At 37.3% G+C, this 21917-nt stretch overlaps 2 protein-coding genes across 3 annotated transcripts; both read left to right on the top strand.

Annotated features, from left to right (window-relative positions):
• The first annotated feature begins 7996 nt into the window (after nt 1-7996).
• On the top strand, nt 7997-16569 carry sncga (synuclein, gamma a). 2 transcript variants are annotated; one of them, XM_026944892.3, is made up of 6 exons: nt 7997-8332; nt 11718-11759; nt 12736-12863; nt 13031-13051; nt 14214-14270; nt 15277-16569. In XM_026944892.3, exons 1-5 carry the CDS (start codon nt 8212-8214, stop codon nt 14268-14270), a joined length of 369 nt encoding a protein of 122 aa, XP_026800693.3. In that variant the 5' UTR covers nt 7997-8211; the 3' UTR covers nt 15277-16569. The 2 variants fall into 2 exon arrangements, with proteins under 2 accessions (XP_026800693.3, XP_053088854.1); XM_053232879.1 differs by lacking the exon at nt 13031-13051 and having other exon boundaries at nt 8003-8332.
• Nucleotides 16570-19819: 3250 nt separating this feature from the next.
• On the top strand, nt 19820-21843 carry zgc:193505 (uncharacterized protein LOC559113 homolog). The gene is made up of 3 exons (XM_026933400.3): nt 19820-19979; nt 20455-20715; nt 21057-21843. Exons 1-3 carry the CDS (start codon nt 19937-19939, stop codon nt 21098-21100), a joined length of 348 nt encoding a protein of 115 aa, XP_026789201.3. The 5' UTR covers nt 19820-19936; the 3' UTR covers nt 21101-21843.
• The last annotated feature ends 74 nt before the right edge of the window (nt 21844-21917 follow it).

The raw sequence follows: 21917 nt of genomic DNA, 5'->3' as shown, positions 1-21917 counted from the left end.
ACAAGTGGAGGACTGGACATTTAGGAATGTTCAGACATGTACTACAGGAAGGTATAGAGGCAATAACATGTAGTGTAACTGCAGTATTTTCTTGAGTCTGCTCTAAGTTCTGTTTGTCTTCTAACGTTTTGCCCCAACCCACACTTACACACACGATGAAGCTTACTATGCAGTGTAGAAAGTGTAGAGAAGTGATGGTGGTTGCTTACTTTCATGATGAGTCAGAGTTTTGGATGAAACCGTATAGGTCTTCTATTTGTTATGCACTAGTTGACATAGAAACATGTTTTCAGTTGTTTCCCACAGATCTCTACAATATCAGCTTGGAGTTTTAACCTGTAACTGTTTACTTTGGCCTGTCTTTGTTTTTCTGAAAAGATAAACACACCAGAGTAAGGAAATTTTCATTTTGTAGTGTTTTCCATAAAATAGAAATTTCTTAGCCAGATTTTAACATAGAACCTAAAGAGGCCTTAAAGGTGCACTTCACTCATTTAGTCACTTTCCATACTTCTTTTATCCTGGTCAGGGTTGCGGTGGATCCGTAGCCTGGGTGTGAGGTGGGGATACATCCTGGATGGGATACCAGAGTTAAAATTTAGGATTTCTTGATTTCTGATAATGGCTTTACATTACATTTTGCATTTGCTTTTATTCAAAGCAGCTTACAATTGAGCTGAGCAGTTGAGGCTTAAGGATCTTGCTCAAGGGCCCAACAGTGGCAGCTTGGTAGTACAGGGATTCAAACTTCGATCATTAGTCCAGAGCCCAAGCCACTGTGCTACCATTGTATGCATAGTATGCTGTGTAGGTGGCATGGTGGGGCAGCGGGTAGCATTGCCTCCTCACAGCTCCAGGGTGTCTGTTTCGATCCTGAGCTCTGGTTACTGTCTGTGTGGAGTTTTACATGTTCTCTTTGTGTCTCTCTCTTCTGGGTTTCCTCTGGGTTGACTGGTTGCCTCCCACCTCCCAAAAACATGCTTGTAGGTGGAATGACTATGTTAAATTGCCTATAGGTATGAATGCATGTGTGCATGATGCATGGTCCTGCAATGGACTGGTGTCTCATCCTCGTGCCCAGTGTTCTTGGAATAGGCCCCAGGTCCACCACGACCCTGAGCAAGATTAAGCAGTTACTGAAGATGAATGAATGAATGAATGAATGAATGAAAGAATATGTTGTTAACTACCTAAATCAGGTTAGTGTGCATGTAAACACCGTAGGCTGTGTACCATATACATTCATCTTTGAACAGTGGTTCTCACACCACTCCTCACACAACACAGGGATGGACCATCTACGGGGCGCCTTGAGTGCAAGTTTGATAACCACTGCCTTAGAAGAAGGTCTGCATCAGAGGTGTACAACTCCAGTTGTGAAGAGCCAGAGCCATGCACAGTTTAGTAATTTCTGTCATCAAAGGCACCCAATTCAGCTCACCAGTTAATTACTGGATTTAGTAGGTTTGAGCCTGAAAATCACCAAATTGTCCTCCAGGACAGGAGTTATGCACCCCTGGTCTACACAGTGGACAGCAGGTGGCAGCACTGTCTCACACAGGGAGCACAGGACTGTTTTCAGTTCTTCGCAGTGGGAGTGAAGTGACATCAGCCTGAGAACAAGAGCAGTCACAAACAGAAAGCGTTTATTCACTGTTGTAAACTGTTGCACTACAGTAATTAGAGGCACACTTTCTAATGTCACACTTATAATCCCTGAGTGCTTTAGATTTAGACATGCGTAGTGTATTGAATATAGGAAATTATGCTTTGCAGTCTGTTACTAAGGTCTTGTGAGACATCACAGGTCAGAGTCACACAGTAGTCACAAACCTGATGATATAGAACACAAAGGGTGACTGCGATCACCATATGCCATATTTTCATTAGTGCATGGTTTATTAGAGACCTGATATCTGAGGGACATGAGGGTGATATGAGGGTGCCTTTAGTAACACGTGCTGGGTGGTGATTAAAAGCCAAGCAGAGTTATTTTGGTTGAATTTTAAAGCTCCATTTTGGTGTACGTTAGTTCAAAGGTCAACTGCAGGAGCACATGTAAACTATAACTAGTTGTTTGCTTTTGTTCTGGAGATGAGGCCACTGCTGTAAATATCATCCAGCAATCTCTGCAGAATAACACACCTGGAAAAAATATTTGGAAATGAAGAAGAAATCTTTTGAATACCCCACATGTGCTAGTGTTTTGTTTTCTTTTACTAAGCTGAGGACTAGTGAAATGTCTCAGGCTGTCTTCCAACATTTAGGATTCTTTGTAACAAGCTTCCTTTGTTCCTGCTGTAAGGGCCCTGGCCCAGCAGGGCATTTACTGGCTACATTACACACTTGATGGGAACTAGATAAGGGAATTTTAGTGTATATAAGAAGTAATTATGTTAAAATATTTTCAGTTCACTTCCATTTTATTTATGTAGCCCATTTTAAAAATAACAAAGCAGCTTTACAGAAATCTTTTTGTCTGTATATAGATTTATATATAGATCCCTAATGAGCAAGCCACAAGTGACAGCAGCAAGAAAAAACTCCCTGAGACAGAACCTTGAGAGAGACCAGACTCAGTAGAGAACCCATTGTCTTTGGGGATCACCCAATATTGGGATTATAAATCATTACAGTATACAGGTGTAGAAGAGGAAAGATAAGCAGTAGTAAGTGTGCTGAAAGGATGTACAGTACGAGCAGTTCTGGGATGATCACAGGACAGTTATGATGATTACAGCAGCAGTTATTAAGAACACATCTACAGCATGCCTCTACTGTGTTTGTGGATGGGTGGGGTGGCTGAACCACTTGGTTGGGGCAGAGACTGCTGAATCCAATCACTCCAGAACACCTCCACCTTTACTCCAGATCCACTGCAGATGCACAAAAGTACCAGAGCTTCAGGCTGAAGGTTGCCACACCTTTCTTATACCTTTCACACACCACTTTCTTATATCATTTAGCTTATTTTGTGGCAATATAGATCTGACACACAATGCATTCAGGTAAATTAATTAAAAAGGTGGTAATATAGTGCTCACAGTAGTCTTAATTCCATCTTGATCCCATGAATAGAAGTTCAACTAGCTGCGTTGAACAGATGCCACAGAGAGAGACATCAACAGTCCAATGATTTCTACAGATTGATAGAAAATAACTGCTTGTTTTAGTAGTGCATATTGATATTCCTTTATGGGCTTTTAAAGTAAATCAATGAGAAAGCCACTGCCAATACATTAGCAATTAGTTTTATTTTTTCATGATTTTCCTCACTGAGCAATGACTTCACTGTTAACAAGTTCTTCCGCCATGTTTAATATTTTTCTCAGGTTTTAACAGAATATATATTATTTTATGTCAAGGTTTCTACTCCAAGAGGTCATGAACTTCAACTTTAAAGAGTAAACAATTAGCTTGATATTAAAGCAGTCAAAACACAATACGAGCCTCCTCTCACAAACATACTAGTCATGTAACCAGCTCTTATTGTAATTGGCGAAGGCTTCTGTAAACACGTAAGTGTCAAAGTCTTATGTGTACTTCAGCATGTTACTGCTAATTGATGTTTCACTTCTCTGACACTGTGATACTGAAGAGCTTGTGCCTGTGTTTAGGCATTTCTGTATACAGTGTTACTCTCCTTTCTTTATCTATAAAAATAATGGACATCAGTAAAGATACTTTAATAGGTCAGAAATTGTGTACCTGAAACAAAAATATTAATCTACTTCTTTACATATTCATTTTGTATGAAATTTGTGATCTCTATAAATTCCTTTATTATTTCTTCACCTAAGTTATTATTACTTCTATTAAAATATCACTTAAATACTATAAATACTTTCATCTTTTCATTTGCACCAGACCAAGGAGAGCTATGTTGTAAGGTTTTATTCCATGAGTTTGGAATAAAAGTAAATGTTATAAATGAGGGAAAATAAGAGGTTGAAATATAAGGTACATTCTATTACTTTTAAACTAATTTAAACTTAACATATTTAATACTTCTCTCATTTGTTTCACTGCCCACTTGAATGCCGGAATAAAGATTATTTCATGCTTCTATTCACTGAGGAATGACAGTAAAGAACCTTGAATCTTTAATCTCTCGCTTCAGTGATCCTACACCAAATCTCTTGTCCACATTAGTTCTGAGCGTATTAAACATCTCTATTGTTTTTGTCTACTTCGCCACACTCTTACAGTAAGTGCTGTCAGCTGAGGTACTTGATCAGTCCCAAAGCTTCCTGTTATTCAGTGCTTAGAGATGAGTGAGATTTAATGGGGCATAATGAGAACATAGCCATTCATTCTGAAGCCAAAAAATGTACAGTGAAAAAAAGAATGCTGAAAGGGAGACTCCAGTGTTTTTCAACCTAATCTCTAACATGTATGTCTGTGGTGTGTGTGATTTTCACAGACAATAATTTTGACATTTGCTTGTATTTAGAAAAAAATACAAAACTTGTTTACTTGAAGCTCCCATTATAATTAAGTGTATAATGCAAGTCTAAGGGCAACTGTTGGGCAGTTAATAAATGTTTATGTAAAACATGTATTTTTGTTGAATGTTTGAATGAATTCCTCAGTCGAAGCTATACTATATGGCCAAAAGTACACTGCATGGACACGTGACCGTTACACCTTTATGTGCTTGTTGAAAATCCTATTCCAGATTTATTCCCCCTTTACTGTTAAAATAACCTCCACAATAACCTCCACAAGGCTTTCCACTAGATTTTGGAGCGTAGCCTTTGGGGATTTATGCATTAGTGAGGTCAGGCACTGATGTCTATAGAGGAGGCCTGGGGTGCAGTCAGTGTTCCAGTTCATCCCAAAGGTGTTCAGTGGGGTTGAGGTCAGGGCTCTGTGCAGTTCAACTGTATTCTTCCACTCTAACCTTGGCAAACAATGTCTTCATGGACCTTGCTCCTTCATTCCAGTGAAGGGAAACCTTAATGGTACGGCAAACAAATACATTCTGCACAATTCTGTGCTTCCAACTTTATAACAACAGTTTGGGGAAGAACCACATATGGGTGTGATGGTCAGGTGTATGTGGCCTCCTGACCTTCACACCTATATGTGGTTCTTCCACCAAACTGTCACCACAAAGATTGAAGCACAGAATTATTTAGGATGTCTTCATACAGTATGCTGTAGCATTACAATTTCCCTTCACTGGAACGAAAGAGCCCGAACATGTTCCAGCATGACAGTGCCCCTGTGCACAAAGTGAGGTCCATGAAGACATGGTTTGCCAAGGTCGGAGTGGAAGAATACAATTGAACGACACAGAGCCCTGACCTCAACCCCACCGAACACCTTTGGGATGAATTTTAATGTCGACTGTGTGTCAGGTCTTCTCGCCCAACATGTCATGTACTTGTCTTTTCTCACCTGGTTAATTAATTTTCATGTGTTAATTTTTCACATTTAGGGCATGTGATTTCATTTTTCAGATGTAATTTTCTCACATGAATGGTGTCACGTCTTTGAGTTCACAAGTGCCAGGGCACAATTCCAGGGCATATATTGAAACGCACATTCACATATTTTTCGCATGTGATCACTCATTATCTTCATAATCACTGTGAAAATGTATGAGATTTTTTCCATAAAGGTTATTCAGGAAAGAGAAATGTGGTTAAGTGTTGCAAACATAAAACTAAAATGCCTCGTGTTCTGCTTGATCACACATGGATACCACAAAAATGAAGTGAAAGTAACTGGAATGACTATCACTGGTGTGAAAATGTGAAAGAACAGGTTTTATAAGACACTCTTTATACCCTTCAGAACTTCATTGTTGGATCCTATTTTTTTTTTATATTCACATTATATAGTCACATGTTTAAAACATTTGTTGAAGCATTACTGAAGCATTAGATAGAGATTAGGTTGAAAAACACTGGTGTATTCCTTTAAGATTTGGAGGTAAAAAGAGGCTTACAAGAATTAAAATAATATTCTTTTTTTCCCCCTTTTTCCCACAAAATAAATATGTTGTGGCAAAGTGTGTTTGCTACAGTCCTGTCCTGGATCATAGAACAGTACATTAACTGTTCTGTTTATTTAAAAGAAGCTGAATTCAAAACACCGTAGGGCGTGGACAACACTACAGATGCTTCTGAGAAGCTTTTTATGAGAGTCACCTGACTCTTTCTGCCAACGAGTGCAGATTTATCTCTCTTAATTCATCTCGTGGTTGAGATGTTTGTGCCAATCCCACATCTTCAGAGTGCTTCTCATTACTGATGGATGACATTTTTGTATGTCACATGGGTGCATTATGGCGGTAAATTTTCACATCTCTCGGTTAGATGCCTGTAAGGACCACGTCGATGGGCACAGGGTCTCCGTTTCTGCTACATCCATGCAGCTAATGAACACATCCATGCAGGAACCAGTATCAGCTTACATTCTCCCATTGTCCTGACGAATGCAGCGTTCTATATATAGCCTTTGGCCTTCGTCCAGTTTGTTTGAACAGGGCGTGGTAGAGGCTGAGACATAGACGCTCAGTGCTAGAGGAGGATCTGCAGAGTCAGAGTCAAAATACCAAAGACTAATGTGGTACAATGAAAAGGGTAGTAAAATGTCAAAATGCGCAAAGATACAGTTAACAGGAATAACCACAAAAGAATCCTCCATTCATTCAGTAGTTATATAATCCACTCAATCAAAAGGAGCGATGACATAAGTAGCCTGACTCATTAATGTATAATGTATACATTATAGATACCTGTATTATCTCTTCTGATCACTCCATAAACATGGAATGGATACATGCCTTAGTCTGTGCAGTGCAGCACTCTGGATTGAGCCTCATAAGTGTAGACATCCACATTCTAGTCATTTTTCCAGACTGGACCAAAACCATATCCACATTTACATTCTCTGTATTAACCTTTTGACATACAAACAATAAAGAAAAGTTTAAAAAAAAATAAGTCTTCAGGTTTAGCTGCAACTGGTCTGTTTATAGCTCAGCACATCCTCGTTTCCTCAGCTGTGCTCTCAGAGTTCATCGAATTACAGCAGTGTAATACATTAGAAATAAGCTTAAGCATCTGGATGGGCATGCAGAATAATTAGTTTTTAGTTTATGAACAAGGGTGTATATATATTTTAAATTTTGTGTTATAGAGTTTTTCTGCATAATCTCTCTTTCATTCAATGCAAATGGTCCAGCATTTAATGAGTGTCCAGATTCCTCTGGGGAAAAAATTCCAGTTTAGGGCACACTTTTAAGGTTTTCATTTGCCTCATCCTCGTGTTTCAGTGATGGAGTTATGAAGCTTTAATAAAATCTCTATACATTTAAGAATGAGAATAAACTTTATTTATGGAGCACTTTTAGTACACATGCTACCTCAAAGGGCTGTAAAATCAAGTAGTAAAAAAATAACAAAAATACACAGTAAAGCAAAAAAATATTATGTAGATGATATATAAGTGAAATAATTAAAAGAACTGAATTTTAAAATTATAATTTAAAAAAATAAATGAAAATGATGAAATATTTAAAAGAGTGGAAGTAATTTTATTTGAGCACTCTGTTTAACACTACAGTATAAAACTGCATTAATTTTTCCTTCATTTTAAAGAGATTATTTATTTTTAGCACAGCATCAATAGGTTCAGTATATGCAGTCTGTAAAGGGAACCCAATAGTGGGATTTACAATGTAAAGAACAGAAATTAGGCTTAATTATTATTTTATTTTATTAGAAATAGGCTTAATATATAAAATTATTTTACTGTTTTTTAAAGGAATAATATGACTTAAGGATGACTGTTATACATTATCCATTATGACTAACAATTATCCATTATAAGCATCTGCTGAAAAAATGTTTGGTTCTTTTCTAATTAATTTTGCTAAATTGCTCTTTCACCCACTTGTTTTAGTCCCCTCTCCCTCTCTCTCCCTCCCTCTCTCTCTCTCTGTCTCTTTCTCTCTCTCCCTCCCCCTGCTCTCATCCACTCTGCTGCTCTCCTTGTTAAGGGTGTCTCAATCTGTCCGAGCTCCCAGTGCCAAGCCTGCTTTCATAAGAGCCACTCTCTTACACACTCACCCAGGACCCAACAAGCAGTCCAACACACACACGCACACACACGCGCACACACTCAGTGTGAGTGAGCAGCTATAAGACACAGCCAGCAGCAGCTGAAGGTCACTCACAGATCTACACAGCTCTCAGGATGGACGTACTGAAGAAGGGATTCTCCATGGCCAAGGAGGGAGTGGTAGCAGCGGCTGAGAAGACCAAGGAAGGGCTGGAGGAGGCCGCTGCCAAAACCAAGGAGGGGGTCATGTATGTTGGTACGTCCAGAATAAAAGTTTTTTTATAGCAGTTATTGATTTAGGTCTGAAACATCTGGGTTTAACATTATTAAAGAGTAATTAATTTTAGGCCATATATAACTAATCAGGATATGCTGTATTTTCTAATATTAAGTTTTAAAATTGAAGTAAATTGCATTACCAGCAATTCTCCTCCAGAAATAGTGCTTACTACCACTAACATGCCAAAGGCTGAATGCTTGATAGCTGGAGACCCTTTTTTATATACAGAAAAAATAGGTGATGAGAACTGAAAAGCTATTTCATGACCAGTTTTACTCTTTATTTCGGGATGCTTTTTGGATGCAGTCCGTGATGTCAGATGTGAGCAGAGCTGTAAAGCCTGTGGATTACCAGCATCTCCCACCTGCCTGTCACTCTGATCAGCTGCTCATGTATCAAGCCGAGTAATCAGCACTCCCCGCTGACACACACACGCACTTAAAAAGCCCTGCTGTGGTCCTGAGTCATGTTCAGCACGCTGGCCCTGCACAGCCCTGTGGCTCTGTCTGTACTTTCACTGACCGCAGTGGGTGGGAACCGGAGGGAGATGCGATCAATTCATGCCAGAATGATCAGAGTGCAGCAAATTAATGGACTAGCAAGGACCAGAACCTTCGACTGGGCACATACTGTACATTAGGAGAGAGGCTTCACTTTTTAATCAACGTTTATCAAATAGTTTAAAATATTTTCATACAAATAGGTCAAAGCTGAAAAGAGTTTAAAAACTACAAAGAATAAAAATGCAATATGGAATGATTTTATTGTTTCACTTGACATTGGGATGCTTTGTATATAATTTTAAAATTATTTTAGTTCACGAACAGATGAGCAGAAATTAGACATGTCAGCCCTTAGAAATATAATTCAATATAAAGGATATGTTTGAAGAAATATAATTCAATAAAAAAAGATACGTTTGAACAATTCTACTTGAAATACTACCTGTAATAGTTAATAACCACAGTTTTGTATTCTATATATTTTGCTGTCATAGTTCCATCAGATTTTATTGAATAAAACTTTTTTTTATTGACATTAAGTCCAAAGCCATTAAAAGTATATTGTCTTTTAATATTACAGGTTACTATTTTAATATTAATATTAAGACATTGTTTTTTAAAGTTATTGTTAAAAGATTAATATTAATAACATTTTAATATTGAATACTGTTGTACTTTATGACAGTACTAAGCACTGTCTGGGGAGAGATGGTAGAGTGTCTGAGGTAGAAGTGATGGTAATGTCTACATCTCCAGCATGACTTTTCTGCCCTGTAAGAAATTGTAAAAAGAAGGAATGGGTGAAAAGTGGCAACACGCTGACAATGTTGGCTGCTTCAACAGTACTGCCTGAGATTTGGAGGGCTCAGAGAAAAACAGAGACCGTTTGGATCACTATGGTACTCTATTGTTGGTACTCCTGAGGTAGTGTGCAGGTTATACAGGAGTGTGTTCTCTGCTAGTCTCTCTCTGTGCATCGTTTCTTTCGTCCGTATATTCCATCTGTTTGATAGTGTGTAGGCTGTCTGTTTGTGTGCATGTGATTTCTCAGACATGTCCATAAAGCGAGCTGGGTGTGAGGAGAGGGCAAAAAGCAGGGAATTGATAGATTGGGTGAAGGGAGGGGTGGTGGAGTGAGTGCATTAGAGCTTGAGGTGAAAGCTTTAGATACACAGTGCATCGGAGTTCAGACAATACTGCACATACATGCATATGTAGTATAGTTTCATATCTGAAATGCATTTCAAATTCATGATTTTTGATTCTGAAATGCCCTTTAAACACTAAAATATATTATTATAAGATACATATTCTATATATACTAAAACTAGTCATACATTTTTCCTCAAGGCCATTTACTGCTACACACACACACACACACAGGATATTTCCCATACATCATCCTGAACTACACACAGAATCATTCACATAAATTGTTTATTATATTGTACACAAGCCCTGGCTCCAGCAGAAAAGTGTTCGTCCCGATGATGCCGCAGCCATCCGTGGCCAGAAGCAAAGAGAGCTAAATTGTCTGTGCTGTCTGGGTTGGATGGATGGCATACTGTCTCTCCCCTGTCAGTCACAGTGACACTAGCCAATCCTGGGCATCTGTGAGCTCATGTATGTAGAAGAGGGCAGATAGCACTTTCCTTCGAGTGTGTTACGCTGCCCTGTGACGCAGCATGAGCAGCAGTTTGAAAAGATGCAGCTGGCTGACTTCCTGTCTCTCAGAAGATGCACGTTTGCCTTCACCCTCCCCTGTTGGTGTCTGTCATATGATAGGGGAGAGCTAGCTGGTGGGTGAGAATTAGCAGGTGACCAAATTAGAAGCAGAAAAATGTGGGAAAATTAAAAAAAAAAAAAAAAAAGTCATGCCTCATTAGACATACACATCTTAATTTTATTTTTTTCTTAATTACATTATGCATTTAGTACATTTCTGCAAAAGAAAGTCAATTTTGTCCAAATAAATAACACTGGCACAAAAATGCTTTATTTCTGCTAATGCATTTCTGTCAAAAATGAAGTCTTTAAGATACCCAGGCTCAGAGCCTCCTGTAATCTTTGGAGGAATTACAGAATTTTAGCATGTTACCTTTCCTTCCTTCCTCCATTTAGTTTATTACATGGACTACCGCTCACAATGTTATGCCATCCGATATAGTGTGAGTCATGTTCAAATGGATCTTTGTACTGATCACAACAGCAGCCTTATAAAGCCCAGGCCTTTGTGTTTGTCCCCTAGCGGTAGTCGGGCTCTCTGGAATGTGCATGTCCTGGTGCTAAATCAGCCCGTTGTAGTGGAGAACAAGAACAAAGCTTTATTTGACATGTGTGTTTGCGTGAGTGTGTTTGTAATTTTCATGAAATGGGGAAGAATGTGGCCCACACTGCGTTGGGATTTTAGTTGCATGGGTAAAAATGGACATTCAGAACATTTCAGAGGCTTGAGTGGGTGTTGTCTGGAATTAGACAACATCAAGGTACATGTTCAGGGTGCATGTTACATGTTGTGTAAAAGTGGCGATCAGGAGGAAGTGTGTAACTGACATTTACTCTGCTTTTATAAGGCTGGGCAGAACTCCAGCTCTACAAAGAGAGCAGAGGCTGCAGTGGGGCTTAGAAAAGTCTAGAAAGAACAGTCCCTGCAGTGCATTATGTAAATAATAAACACCAGCGCTTCACCTCAAATTGTGGCAAAATATAAGCAGAATACTGGATTGACGCCTGGACATGTATAAAGAAAATTTGTTGCATTGAAGGTTTTGCTTGAGCCGCTATAGATACACCGTAAATAATGTAGATTTACAAGTTTTACGTTTAACCTTCATATTATTTTTTTGTCCTTCTTTCAGGTACAAAGACAAAGGAAGGTGTGGTTTCCAGTGTGAGCACAGGTTAGAAGGATATGAAGCCGTACACTTCTACACCTCTTATTTTAATTCCTGTTAACAGCCCAAACCCATATCCCTTAAGCATTTAATAATACTGTTTATACCACAGTGCTGTTGATTGATTGAGTCTGATTGATCAGAAGGTATTGATTAACTTTTTTGCATAACAGTAGCTCTGACAGTAGTGTCAGCTGCAACTGATATCATAGGTATTAATACACTCATTCTACTGTATTATAATTTCTACAGAAATCACTTACAGTGGAAATTGTAGAGCAGATGCTCTACATAAACAACTTTTTTAAAAAAAACTGTGTAATTGTGGATATGGTGAAGTTTTCTATGAGTAGATGTTTATTTAGCATTTCTGGAAGGAGTCTCCAGTGTCAGTGCTTTGTAACAGTCAGAGGTAAAGGCAGAACGTCTTCACGGATGGATAAGTTTATGGATTCTCTGTAACAGGATAAGCTGCATTTTTGTTATCTTATTAGAGAAAGAAAGCAAAGACAGGCTGGTGAGGGAACGACTGTTATAATGTATAGCTGTTATAATGTAAGTGATAACAGAAACTAACATGTTTCACTGACGTTCCACGACATTAAATGAATTATAAATGAATGAAGTATGATAAAGTTGTCTATGACGTTATAGGAAAATAACTTTCCTTGGTAATGGCATCACACCATACTGTTTTTGATTATTTTCCTGTAAGAGCACACCTTACTTCTAATAGTTATTGTATGATAACTATTCATTAATAATTGTCATAACATTCTTCATTTCTTTGATTCTTATTTTATATATTGTACTTCATACCAAATGTCGTCTATTTATCTTATATCCTTTTTAATATTCATAGTTTTTTTTTTTAGGTTTTTTGTTTTGTTGGTAGCGTATATGAGGCATATAAATAAAAGTTAATATAAATATTATTGATAAAATTAGTAGTGTGAGTAAGGATATTGTCTCATGTCCAAAGTTGCCCAGAAGACGACTGAGCAGGCGAATCTTGTGGGGGAGGCCACGGTAGCTGGAGCCAATGAGGTATCAGGGAAGGCAGTGGAGGGTCTGGAGACTGTAGTGGCATCTGCTGGACTGGTCAACCCGGTAAACACACATAGAATAACCATATGTGTAAAACTATATGTGTAAAACTATATGTGTTCTACTGATAACTGTAGTAATTCATCAGTTTTCTTGCATTTTCTATTGTGATGACTTTGTTAATAATGTTCTTATATTGATCTGTTTCCCTCATGTGTGCCTGTGGCCAGAATGAACAACTGATCACTGAGGTGCTAACATGGGCTCAAACATTCAGCATGATGTTATGCTCCTGCTCATAAGCTTTCAACATCAAACCATTTCATAGAATTTAAAGGACGTTTTAGATGAGGACAATAGATTTATTTCGTAAAATGAGATGATGAAACTCATGAAGCACAAAAATTTAATTTCCCCTCCTGCCCCTGAGGCCAGACAAACACAGAGAAACATAGCTGACTCCTGGCAGGCTAATGAGAGAGACTTTGTCAATGCTGAAACTGCATTTCAGGGTGAGCGCAGTCAATCTGGGTTTCTGTTATGTCCAGTTTGGTAGCTTAGCTCTGGTTAAAAAAAGTAAACACTAAGGTCATTGGGGCATTAATGCAATGGCAAAGTTTAGGTCATTCAATATTTGTTTTGACGACCAGAAATTTTTGAGTTTTTTTTGTATTAAGTAATTGTGTGATATGGTGGTTTCGTAAAAATGACTTAATACAACAAAAAAGTCACAGAAGGGCGTAGGTGGGGATGTTATTGAGAAATGTAGCTCATATGAATATGCAGATTGGAAATCCAACACGTAGTCACACTCCTGTTTAACCAGTGTGACAAGATAAGCCTGCATACTGGAATATGTATGGAATACTGGAATATATCACTCCTGTACTTAATGACACTTAATTTGTTTGATACTATAGCTATGCCTTTTTCTTAAAAGAATGCAACAGCATTGCCGTAGGTTTTGCACTTTGACCAGTCTCAAATCAATTCGCCCTAAAGGACTAACAGTTCAAAATTCTTCCCATGACTGCATTATCTTGTAACTCTATTTTTCACAATCATCAACTGGATCATTCAATTCTAATCATCATCTAATCATCTATATGCATGGGATTTGATATAAAATAGTTTTTACATTTCCCCCTAAATCATACATGTCCTCCCAGCTAACCAGGAAATTCTCTTAAACACTGCAGACATATATAAAATACTTTTTTATAAAATACTGATGATTTTATTTTATAGCACTCTTACAGCCAGGTGTATATACACTGAGTGGAATAGGGGACACAACATAAAAACGACTATTAGTTAAACTTATAGAACTTGGTGAGTTGCTGGCTTGGCTCTAAAGAGGCTATATCCGGTTCAGATCACATATCTGAGCCGCTGTTCTCCATCTCTTCTCAGGCCAAACCATCCGAAACTGAAGAAGCAGCAGAGCCAGCTCCAGATGCAGGACAATAGGTAAGAGAGAGAGAGAGAGACAGAAGAGGAAATAATGACAGGCATAGAGATATATAATATGTTGGTGATAGTGTGAAGGTGGATGCATTGGAAGACCACACAGGAGAAGAACCTATCCATCAATTACTATCTGTCACAGTTGGTTATTATAGCTATAGACTCCATATGAATTTGACAAACTAAGTTTCAGCTCATTACATGCTTGCTGGATTAGGGATTCACAAATTTCTTTATATTATATCCCTTTATGGATATAATGCAATGATTTATATGATTTATTTATTCAGTGGAGACCTTAGAGCTTTTTATTCCTGAACTTTCTGTTTAAGTGACCACTCAACTTTAATACTAGTTATACCACAGCGCTGTTGAGTTCTCAATTCTGATTAGTCAAAAGGTGTTGATTACTTTTCTATGACAGCAGTTCCAACAATAGTGCTGGCTGCAAGGTGAATCACAGGTTTATGTTAATGCACTCATGTAATATGTTATTGTTTCTCTAGTAACATGACAAGCTGCAATTTTCTGTCTTATTAACTGCAAAAGAGAGACAAAAGCTGGTGAGAAAATGACTGTTTGTAACTGCTAAAACAATGTGCTATGTACAAGGTTTCACTCTTTAATACATAAAATTGTAATAATAAGGAAATCAGTAAGGAAAGGAATATAATCAGCTTCAGGGTGGTAATGCATCACAAATGCATTCACTGCTGGTGAATATTTTCACATCATGTTGACATAAACCAACATAAAAAATCAAATATTGCAGTTCCTGGATATACTGTATATCACAGATCCCATGGTGGTGGTGGTGATGGGAGCGGGGTCTGGAAGGCCTACTATATTTTGACCCCACTTTGGAAAAAAACATGGGACTAGAGTTAAGCTGTAATAACTTATCCTTAAGACCTTACACTTTTGCTGACTTTGTGTGATTTTTTTTAAGCTAGACTTGCTTTGTCCCTCTCATTTCCTTACTGAAAGGTTTTCCCTGTTTGTTTTTCAGGGTCGTTATCTCTAGGACCGATGGCTTCTTGACATGATCTGTTGGGTGTTTAAGAGGATAATAAGAGAGTTCATGTTAACTGCAGTCAGTTCCCTACTGTTACTTGTGTTTTGATCCCTCCAACAGCAAAGCTTTTTAGTGTGCCTCGAAAAACACTTCCCAAATAGCATTGATATATAAATGGCTGAAGTTGGGATGAAGTAGTGGTAGTACAATAATACCTGAATGCCTTTCACCTAATGAAAATCAAGACACACATCTCACTGTCAGTTTTTCCATCGTTTGTATGGACCTTCCACTTAGCGTCTCCTCCCAGTTTCATTAGTCACGTAGAAGTTGGTTTCTACAGCTAGACCTCCAAAACGATTCTGTTGACTCCACCTGCATTTATTACCAGTTTGTCTTTGTCTTTCATGAAGGCGTGTTCTGAACTTGTGAAGTACACGTAATTGTCCTCCGTCACCAAGTGCACACAGACCTACACTGTTATCTCTCCTCAATCAGCCTTATCACAACCTGCTTATGCTTTGAAGTTCTATCGTATACACTTATATATAATATAGAAATATATGTATACACCACTCACTTTGCTCTTGAGTCAGCTTGCACACTGGTGTATTACACCTGCTGTACTTGTAGCAGCTGAAAGGCATCCCGAATCCATGTGTCTTACTAACCCTTTGTACTAGTGCCTAATACCTCAAAGAAGACCAGACTTTTGGTTATCAGTAGAGAGGAAGTTATAAACATCTCTGCCTTCTTTGGAATAAAAACGAATGTCCTCACCGAGTTAAGTGAGTTTCTGTGTGGCACTGAAAGCATAATGCAAGACTAGATGAATATGATGATGGAGAAAAGTGACATAATGACAAGCTCAGCTTTGGTTAACTATCTGAGAACAAGTAATGCTATTGAGATGAGGTGAGAACAATCATTACTGGCTTAAAATGCAGTTCTGGTCCAACTGGCAAATTACTAATCAGCCTGCTTCGGCAACCCTTTCTTAATTATCCTAGTTCTTGTTATGTAAAGCTGCTTTGTGACAATGTCCATTGTTAAAAGCACTATACAAATAAAATTGAATTGAAAATTGAATTGAATTGTGGAAACAGTGCTGAAATATTAAAAATGGAAGCACTGTTTTGCAGAAGCTATGCATGTTGCCTTAAACACAACTCACTAACTGATTATAACTGTGGTGCACTCTCTGCAAATTATTTTCCAGTCACTTGATTTTTTTCATTTTCTAAATGAATTCAGCACCTGAAATAAATGTTTGGTTAAAAACTAAAATGCCTACCAGTATTGTATTTCCTTATAAATAAAGCACATCAAACAAATAAGCTAGAGGCTTTTAAATAATATATTTAAACCCACGTAAGCCTTGTATGACAAAAGTTACGGTTTTTAAAAATGTATTTTTTATTTCCAGCATGAAATTGTCTTAGTAGGATAATTTAGTGTTTGTTTCTAGAAAGAAGCAAAAAGATTTGCCAATAAAATAAAAAGACCATTTCATGCTTGAAATTAGTACTACATTTCTAGAAATATATTTTAATAATCATGTATTTGATGCATCAAAATCTCATAGTGATAAATAGTAGATCAATCTGACTATTTTTAAGATATTTTTCACTTGATAACATTTATTTGTGGTGTGTCAATTTTGTTATGACACTTTCCAGGCTGATTTACATTAAACTAGTAAGTAATGAAGTTAATTATAACAATAAACAAAAGTCAGCACTTGCAAAATAGAGGAGGATATGAAACCATTTAAACCTGTAAACATTCCCCTTAAGTAAAGTGCTTCCAAACTGGCTTTTATAATTGTACAGACACATAAATCAAATGCACATTTAGAATGTAACAGAACTGGGCTTAGCCGATAGATATCAACAACATGTTCTTATACACCAAAACAACACCCTAAAAAGCAATAAACTGATAGCACACCATGCTTACACCCAAACTGACTGTCGTCACTCCTCATTCTTGACTACGAACCTTTTGTAAAGAGTAACACCTCGATTCAATAAAAGTGAGTGAAGCAGGCATGATGTGAATGTACAGAAACCTAGAGCAGATAGACACCCTGCCCCGAGGATGCGTTTCCACTATAGTTGTCATCATCATAATTATCATCACACACACACCACAAGGCACAGGACTGTGTGAGATGCTAGAATCTGTTTTTTTTTTTTTTTTTTTTTTTTTAATAAAACAACTTGTACATGTATAGAGTGTTTTTTTAGTTCTCCAGTAAGAGAAACTCAGTATAATCCCTGAGGAAAATGTCTTTGCTTAAAGGTTTCTCTTTGATATCTCCAGAGATTTAATGAGGATTCTCACGTGTTTCAATTAGATATCAACTTTGTCAGAAATGTTTCTCCTGAAATTCCTTAGGAGAGGAAGGTCATGTTTAGTGTCAACTAGATTTGAAATTACAATCTCTTGACTTACAAGACACCACTATACCACCTTGGAGCCTGTATACAGGGTGTCCCCAAAGTCCATTAACAGGGAAATTAACACTTTTTAGCAAAATGTCTTCCAAAATTTTTTCATTCTTAGTTCATATTATATATATATATTTTTTCAGATAGCCTTTAAGAATGCCTTTGACAAAAGAAGAACGTATTGAAATCATTGTCATGGCTGGATCAGCAAACTGTCACAAGGTTGTGATGGACTTTAACATGAAACTTGGCAAGCACATCACACACTCCACACTGTTGCCAAACTTATTAACAAATTCAAAAAGACTGGAAGTGTTGCGGACCAACTGAGAAGTAAACGTCCACAAATATCCACTGATGAAGGCACAACCAACATGGTGCTGGCATACATTTGGAAAAATACGTGGAAAAATAAGTAGACCTGAGTATTTAGAATAATCAAATTCTTTTTATATGCTTATTACCACATTTACAACTAAAATAATGGTTGGAATATAGAGTATTTTTCACCTAGTATACTTCTTATGTACTGTAATTTACAAATGCTAGCATATGAAAAGTAAACTGTAAATCTCTCCAAATATACATTAGTATGCTTCTAGTAAACTTGGTAGTATATTTGAATAAATTGGACTTATAATTAACTTGGCAGATCAGAGTACGGTATATGAGATCTCTACTGAAACTCAGGAGGAGACGTGAGATTTATGGGAACCTAAGCAGATATCTCCCTTTTATTTCCATTTGATCTTATTGCTGTCTGGGAGAAACTCTGAAAATTTTTAGATTTTGCCTATGGGATGGCTAGTGAGTCTTGTGAAGGTGTAGAAGTGGAGACAAACAAATGTAAGTGATCAAACTGTTTAAAGCAGCAGATGTCTGCTGTAAAAAGACACAGTAAAGAGGACTTTAGTCACAGTTGTCAAACTGACTAATCTGTTTTGCTCTGTGTGCTGCCATTTTAATGTGAATAGGAGAATCTTAACATTCCAGCTGAGTGAAAGATCCTCCACCCATACTGAGCACAGCCCGCATGCACCAAAACACAAACAAAACCTGTACACTAGCAACTCCCAAGGCTCCTGATGACATGTTTGATAGCTACCTGAGATCACAAACTTCCAAACCTCAGATTATTTAAAAAGAAAAAAGAAAAGAAGACAGCTTGGCAAATCTGTGCATTTAAACCCACCAACATAACTGCAACAGACTGCAGCTGTTAAAGTTTAAATTCAGTTTAAGCTCTAAAACATATATCCATATAACCACCGATTTTGAAGGCTAATTGCACTCGATGGAAAGCAAAGCAGGAATGTTTCCTGGTACCTGCTAACCTGGTCTCCTTCTATCACACCAAAGCCTCCAGTTACAAAATATAATGTTAGGCTAATGTTAGCTAGCTTCCTAACAAACCTGGATAATGGTTTTAATAAAACAATATAAAAAATGACATGTGAAATGAAATGTTAGCTAGCCAGTAAACTTCGCCTCTGATTTTAATGTTAGATACTTTGCTAGTGAACTTGGCTATTGGTATCAATGTTAGCTAGTTTGCTATTGACCCTGGGAATTGGTTTTAATGTTAGCTTGCTTGCTAGTGAACTTGGCTAGTGGGTTTAATCTAAGATAGTTTGCCAGTGGTTTTAATCTAAGATAGTTTGCCAGTGGTTTTAATGTAAGATCGTTTGCTATAACTAGGTTGCTATTGCTTAGTGTCATTTGTTTTTATAGTTAGCCTAACATTGGCAAATCTTGTTAGCTACTAAAGTTGAATAGCTAAATGGCTACTACTTTTTTTTTTACCATGTCTAGTGCTGTATCCTCCTTGATTCATAGATCAGTTTACAGATGAATGGACTTTCTGCAGTTAAAGATGTCTTCATGTCCACCAGTGTTTTAGAAAGTTGAGAATCAGAGTTACTGGTTTGTTTTTGTCAAGTACTCCATCTTGGCTTTAAACAAAGGGCATGTGGAATAGTTTGAGAGTGAGATGGCAGTAAACCAGTGCAACCAGTCTAGCCTGATCACGTCTTCCCTCCTGTTTCCATTCCACACTCAGCACATCAGCCAATGGCCTTTCAGTTTCAGGGTGTAAGAGAATGTAAGTGCACCCCTTCATAAGCATCCACCCTCACCTGGTATCTCACACACACACAGGGAAACACATTCGTTCTGCTGCTGAGGACTTCATTCCACCAAACATGAATGTAAATTACTTTGTTGATGCTGCAGTTGACAAAGCAGGTGAGTGGATTTATTTATTTTTTTTAACACTATTGTTTCTTGTTTTTAACCATGGCCTTGTTTCTATTTATTTATTTATTTATTTATTTTTTTGTAATTACAGCCATACTTTATACTTTTTTACTGTAATGTGTAGAGTGCAAGTTTTTATTTGTTTGTTGGTTTATTTGTTTATTGTGTAAAGCTGAGAAACTCTACTATTCCACATATAGTCCTGTCAAATAAATGACCTCTTACAAGTTTAGTTTGATCTTTTTTTTTATTATTTTGTCCTCTAAAATGAAAAATAATTAAATAATAAAAAATAATCTTGGCACTCCTTTGATATTTTTGCTTTTCTGAAACTTTCATTAATCGAGGCAGTATAAACTCATCAGACTCCACCAGACTTTGCTGTTGTCAATCTTTCCTTTTAGTTTTATTGCATTAAATTATTTAACACCTAATAATCATGTTATTTGCTTTCCCACCCCAGCTATAGCTGCCAAAACCAAGGTGAAATCCATGTTGGGAGGAGGAGGAGGAGGAGGAGACGCAAAGAAACCAAGCAAGTCAGGAGGTATTGGAGGACTTTTTCCTTCAGCAGGAGGTTCGAGTAATGGAGACAAAGAGAAGAAAGGGGGACTGTTTGGAGGCCTGCTTGCAACACCCCAGGATGAGGTGAACCCGGCAGCAGGAGGTGCAGGAGGTGCAGGAGGTGCAGCAGGTGCAGGAGGTGCAGGAGGAGGCACAGAAGGTACACTGTCTATACATTCTAAAATATACATTATTTTGAAGCAACAGCACAGTTCTCATTCCTTATAGTTAGATTATGCAAAGTTAAATATTTATTTGTTACTCATTTTAATATTTTTAATCATTGAAAACAAGGAAGGAAGATACTTAATCTTAAAAGGATCTTAATCTTAAAATGAAGAAGTGTTTCTGGCCTGAGCTTCTACGCGGTGTTTTATAATCCATCTCAGTAGAAGAAATATTTTGCACGCAACATAATACTGCGAGTCAGTCTAGAGAAGCATGTGGATTTTGCTTATGAAGAACTACATAATAATACATACATAATATTTTCCTTTCCAGGCCAGGATTTCAACTCAGCAGTGGATGAGCTTGCTGGTTTGTAAGCTGAAGGAGCCGGACATGTCACCAAAAATATTGCAATTATTGAATTTCTGCTTTTCTTCTGAATGGAGCTGGACAGAACAAATACAGCAGGATAAGCTTGAAACGCTGATGTGTACAGTATATGAAGGCATGGCAAATGAAGAAGCGACAGTTCAGCCTATTACTATTTTATCTGTTATCAACCAGTGCTACATGTCCACATGTCATTAACAGTGTTTGGTGCAATTATATAGATAATATGTTTTAATACTCAATATTTTAATATTTTCAAATTAAAAGTGACAAATGTGTACTATTACCATCAGCGTCTCATATTAGATATTAAGCTTGTTTTTTACTCCCACATTTTAATGTTTACATGTTTTAGAATTAAAATAGCCATGACTTACTGTTAAATTAAGGACATAATGTACATTTGTTCTATTTGGTTTTTTTTTTACTTGGGCCCTTGATGCAAAGCCCTGCTCGGAGCATAGTTTTAATAAGCCTACATTTTGAGGTCTCTTCTGTTCAAATATGGAAGTTCTACTTTTATTAGCATTGTAACGGAAGTAAAATCATTTGAATAAAGAAAGCTGTTAATGGATGATTGACAGTTATATTGTGAGAAACCCTCTTGGCTGTAGATGTTTGGTTAATGAGTACAGTGAGTATATAAGTAACCAGGTGAACACTTTTACCAGGCTACTCTGACCAAGACAATGTTGGTGATTTTAGTAAAAATAACAGTTTTGTAATGAAATGGCTGCAGAATTTTATTCTCTGCTTCAGGCATTTTACTCCACATACAATTTTCAATTCAATTTATTTGTATAG

Source organism: Pangasianodon hypophthalmus, chromosome 3 (genome assembly GCF_027358585.1).
Source record: "Pangasianodon hypophthalmus isolate fPanHyp1 chromosome 3, fPanHyp1.pri, whole genome shotgun sequence".
NCBI lineage: Eukaryota > Metazoa > Chordata > Actinopteri > Siluriformes > Pangasiidae > Pangasianodon > Pangasianodon hypophthalmus.
Note: the sequence above shows the minus strand (reverse complement) of the source record. Positions and strands in the feature narration are given on the sequence as shown.

Excerpts from the sequence above, each read along its gene's own strand:
- sncga (XM_026944892.3), top strand. The coding sequence starts at position 8,212 with ATGGACGTACTGAAGAAGGGATTCTCCATGGCCAAGGAGGGAGTGGTA. Across the intron at positions 8,333-11,717 it reads GGAGGGGGTCATGTATGTTG|GTACAAAGACAAAGGAAGGT; the intron begins GTACGTCCAGAA and ends TCCTTCTTTCAG. Across the intron at positions 12,864-13,030 it reads CTGCTGGACTGGTCAACCCG|AATGAACAACTGATCACTGA; the intron begins GTAAACACACAT and ends GCCTGTGGCCAG.
- zgc:193505 (XM_026933400.3), top strand. The coding sequence starts at position 19,937 with ATGAATGTAAATTACTTTGTTGATGCTGCAGTTGACAAAGCAG. Across the intron at positions 19,980-20,454 it reads TGCTGCAGTTGACAAAGCAG|CTATAGCTGCCAAAACCAAG; the intron begins GTGAGTGGATTT and ends TTCCCACCCCAG. Across the intron at positions 20,716-21,056 it reads TGCAGGAGGAGGCACAGAAG|GCCAGGATTTCAACTCAGCA; the intron begins GTACACTGTCTA and ends TTTCCTTTCCAG.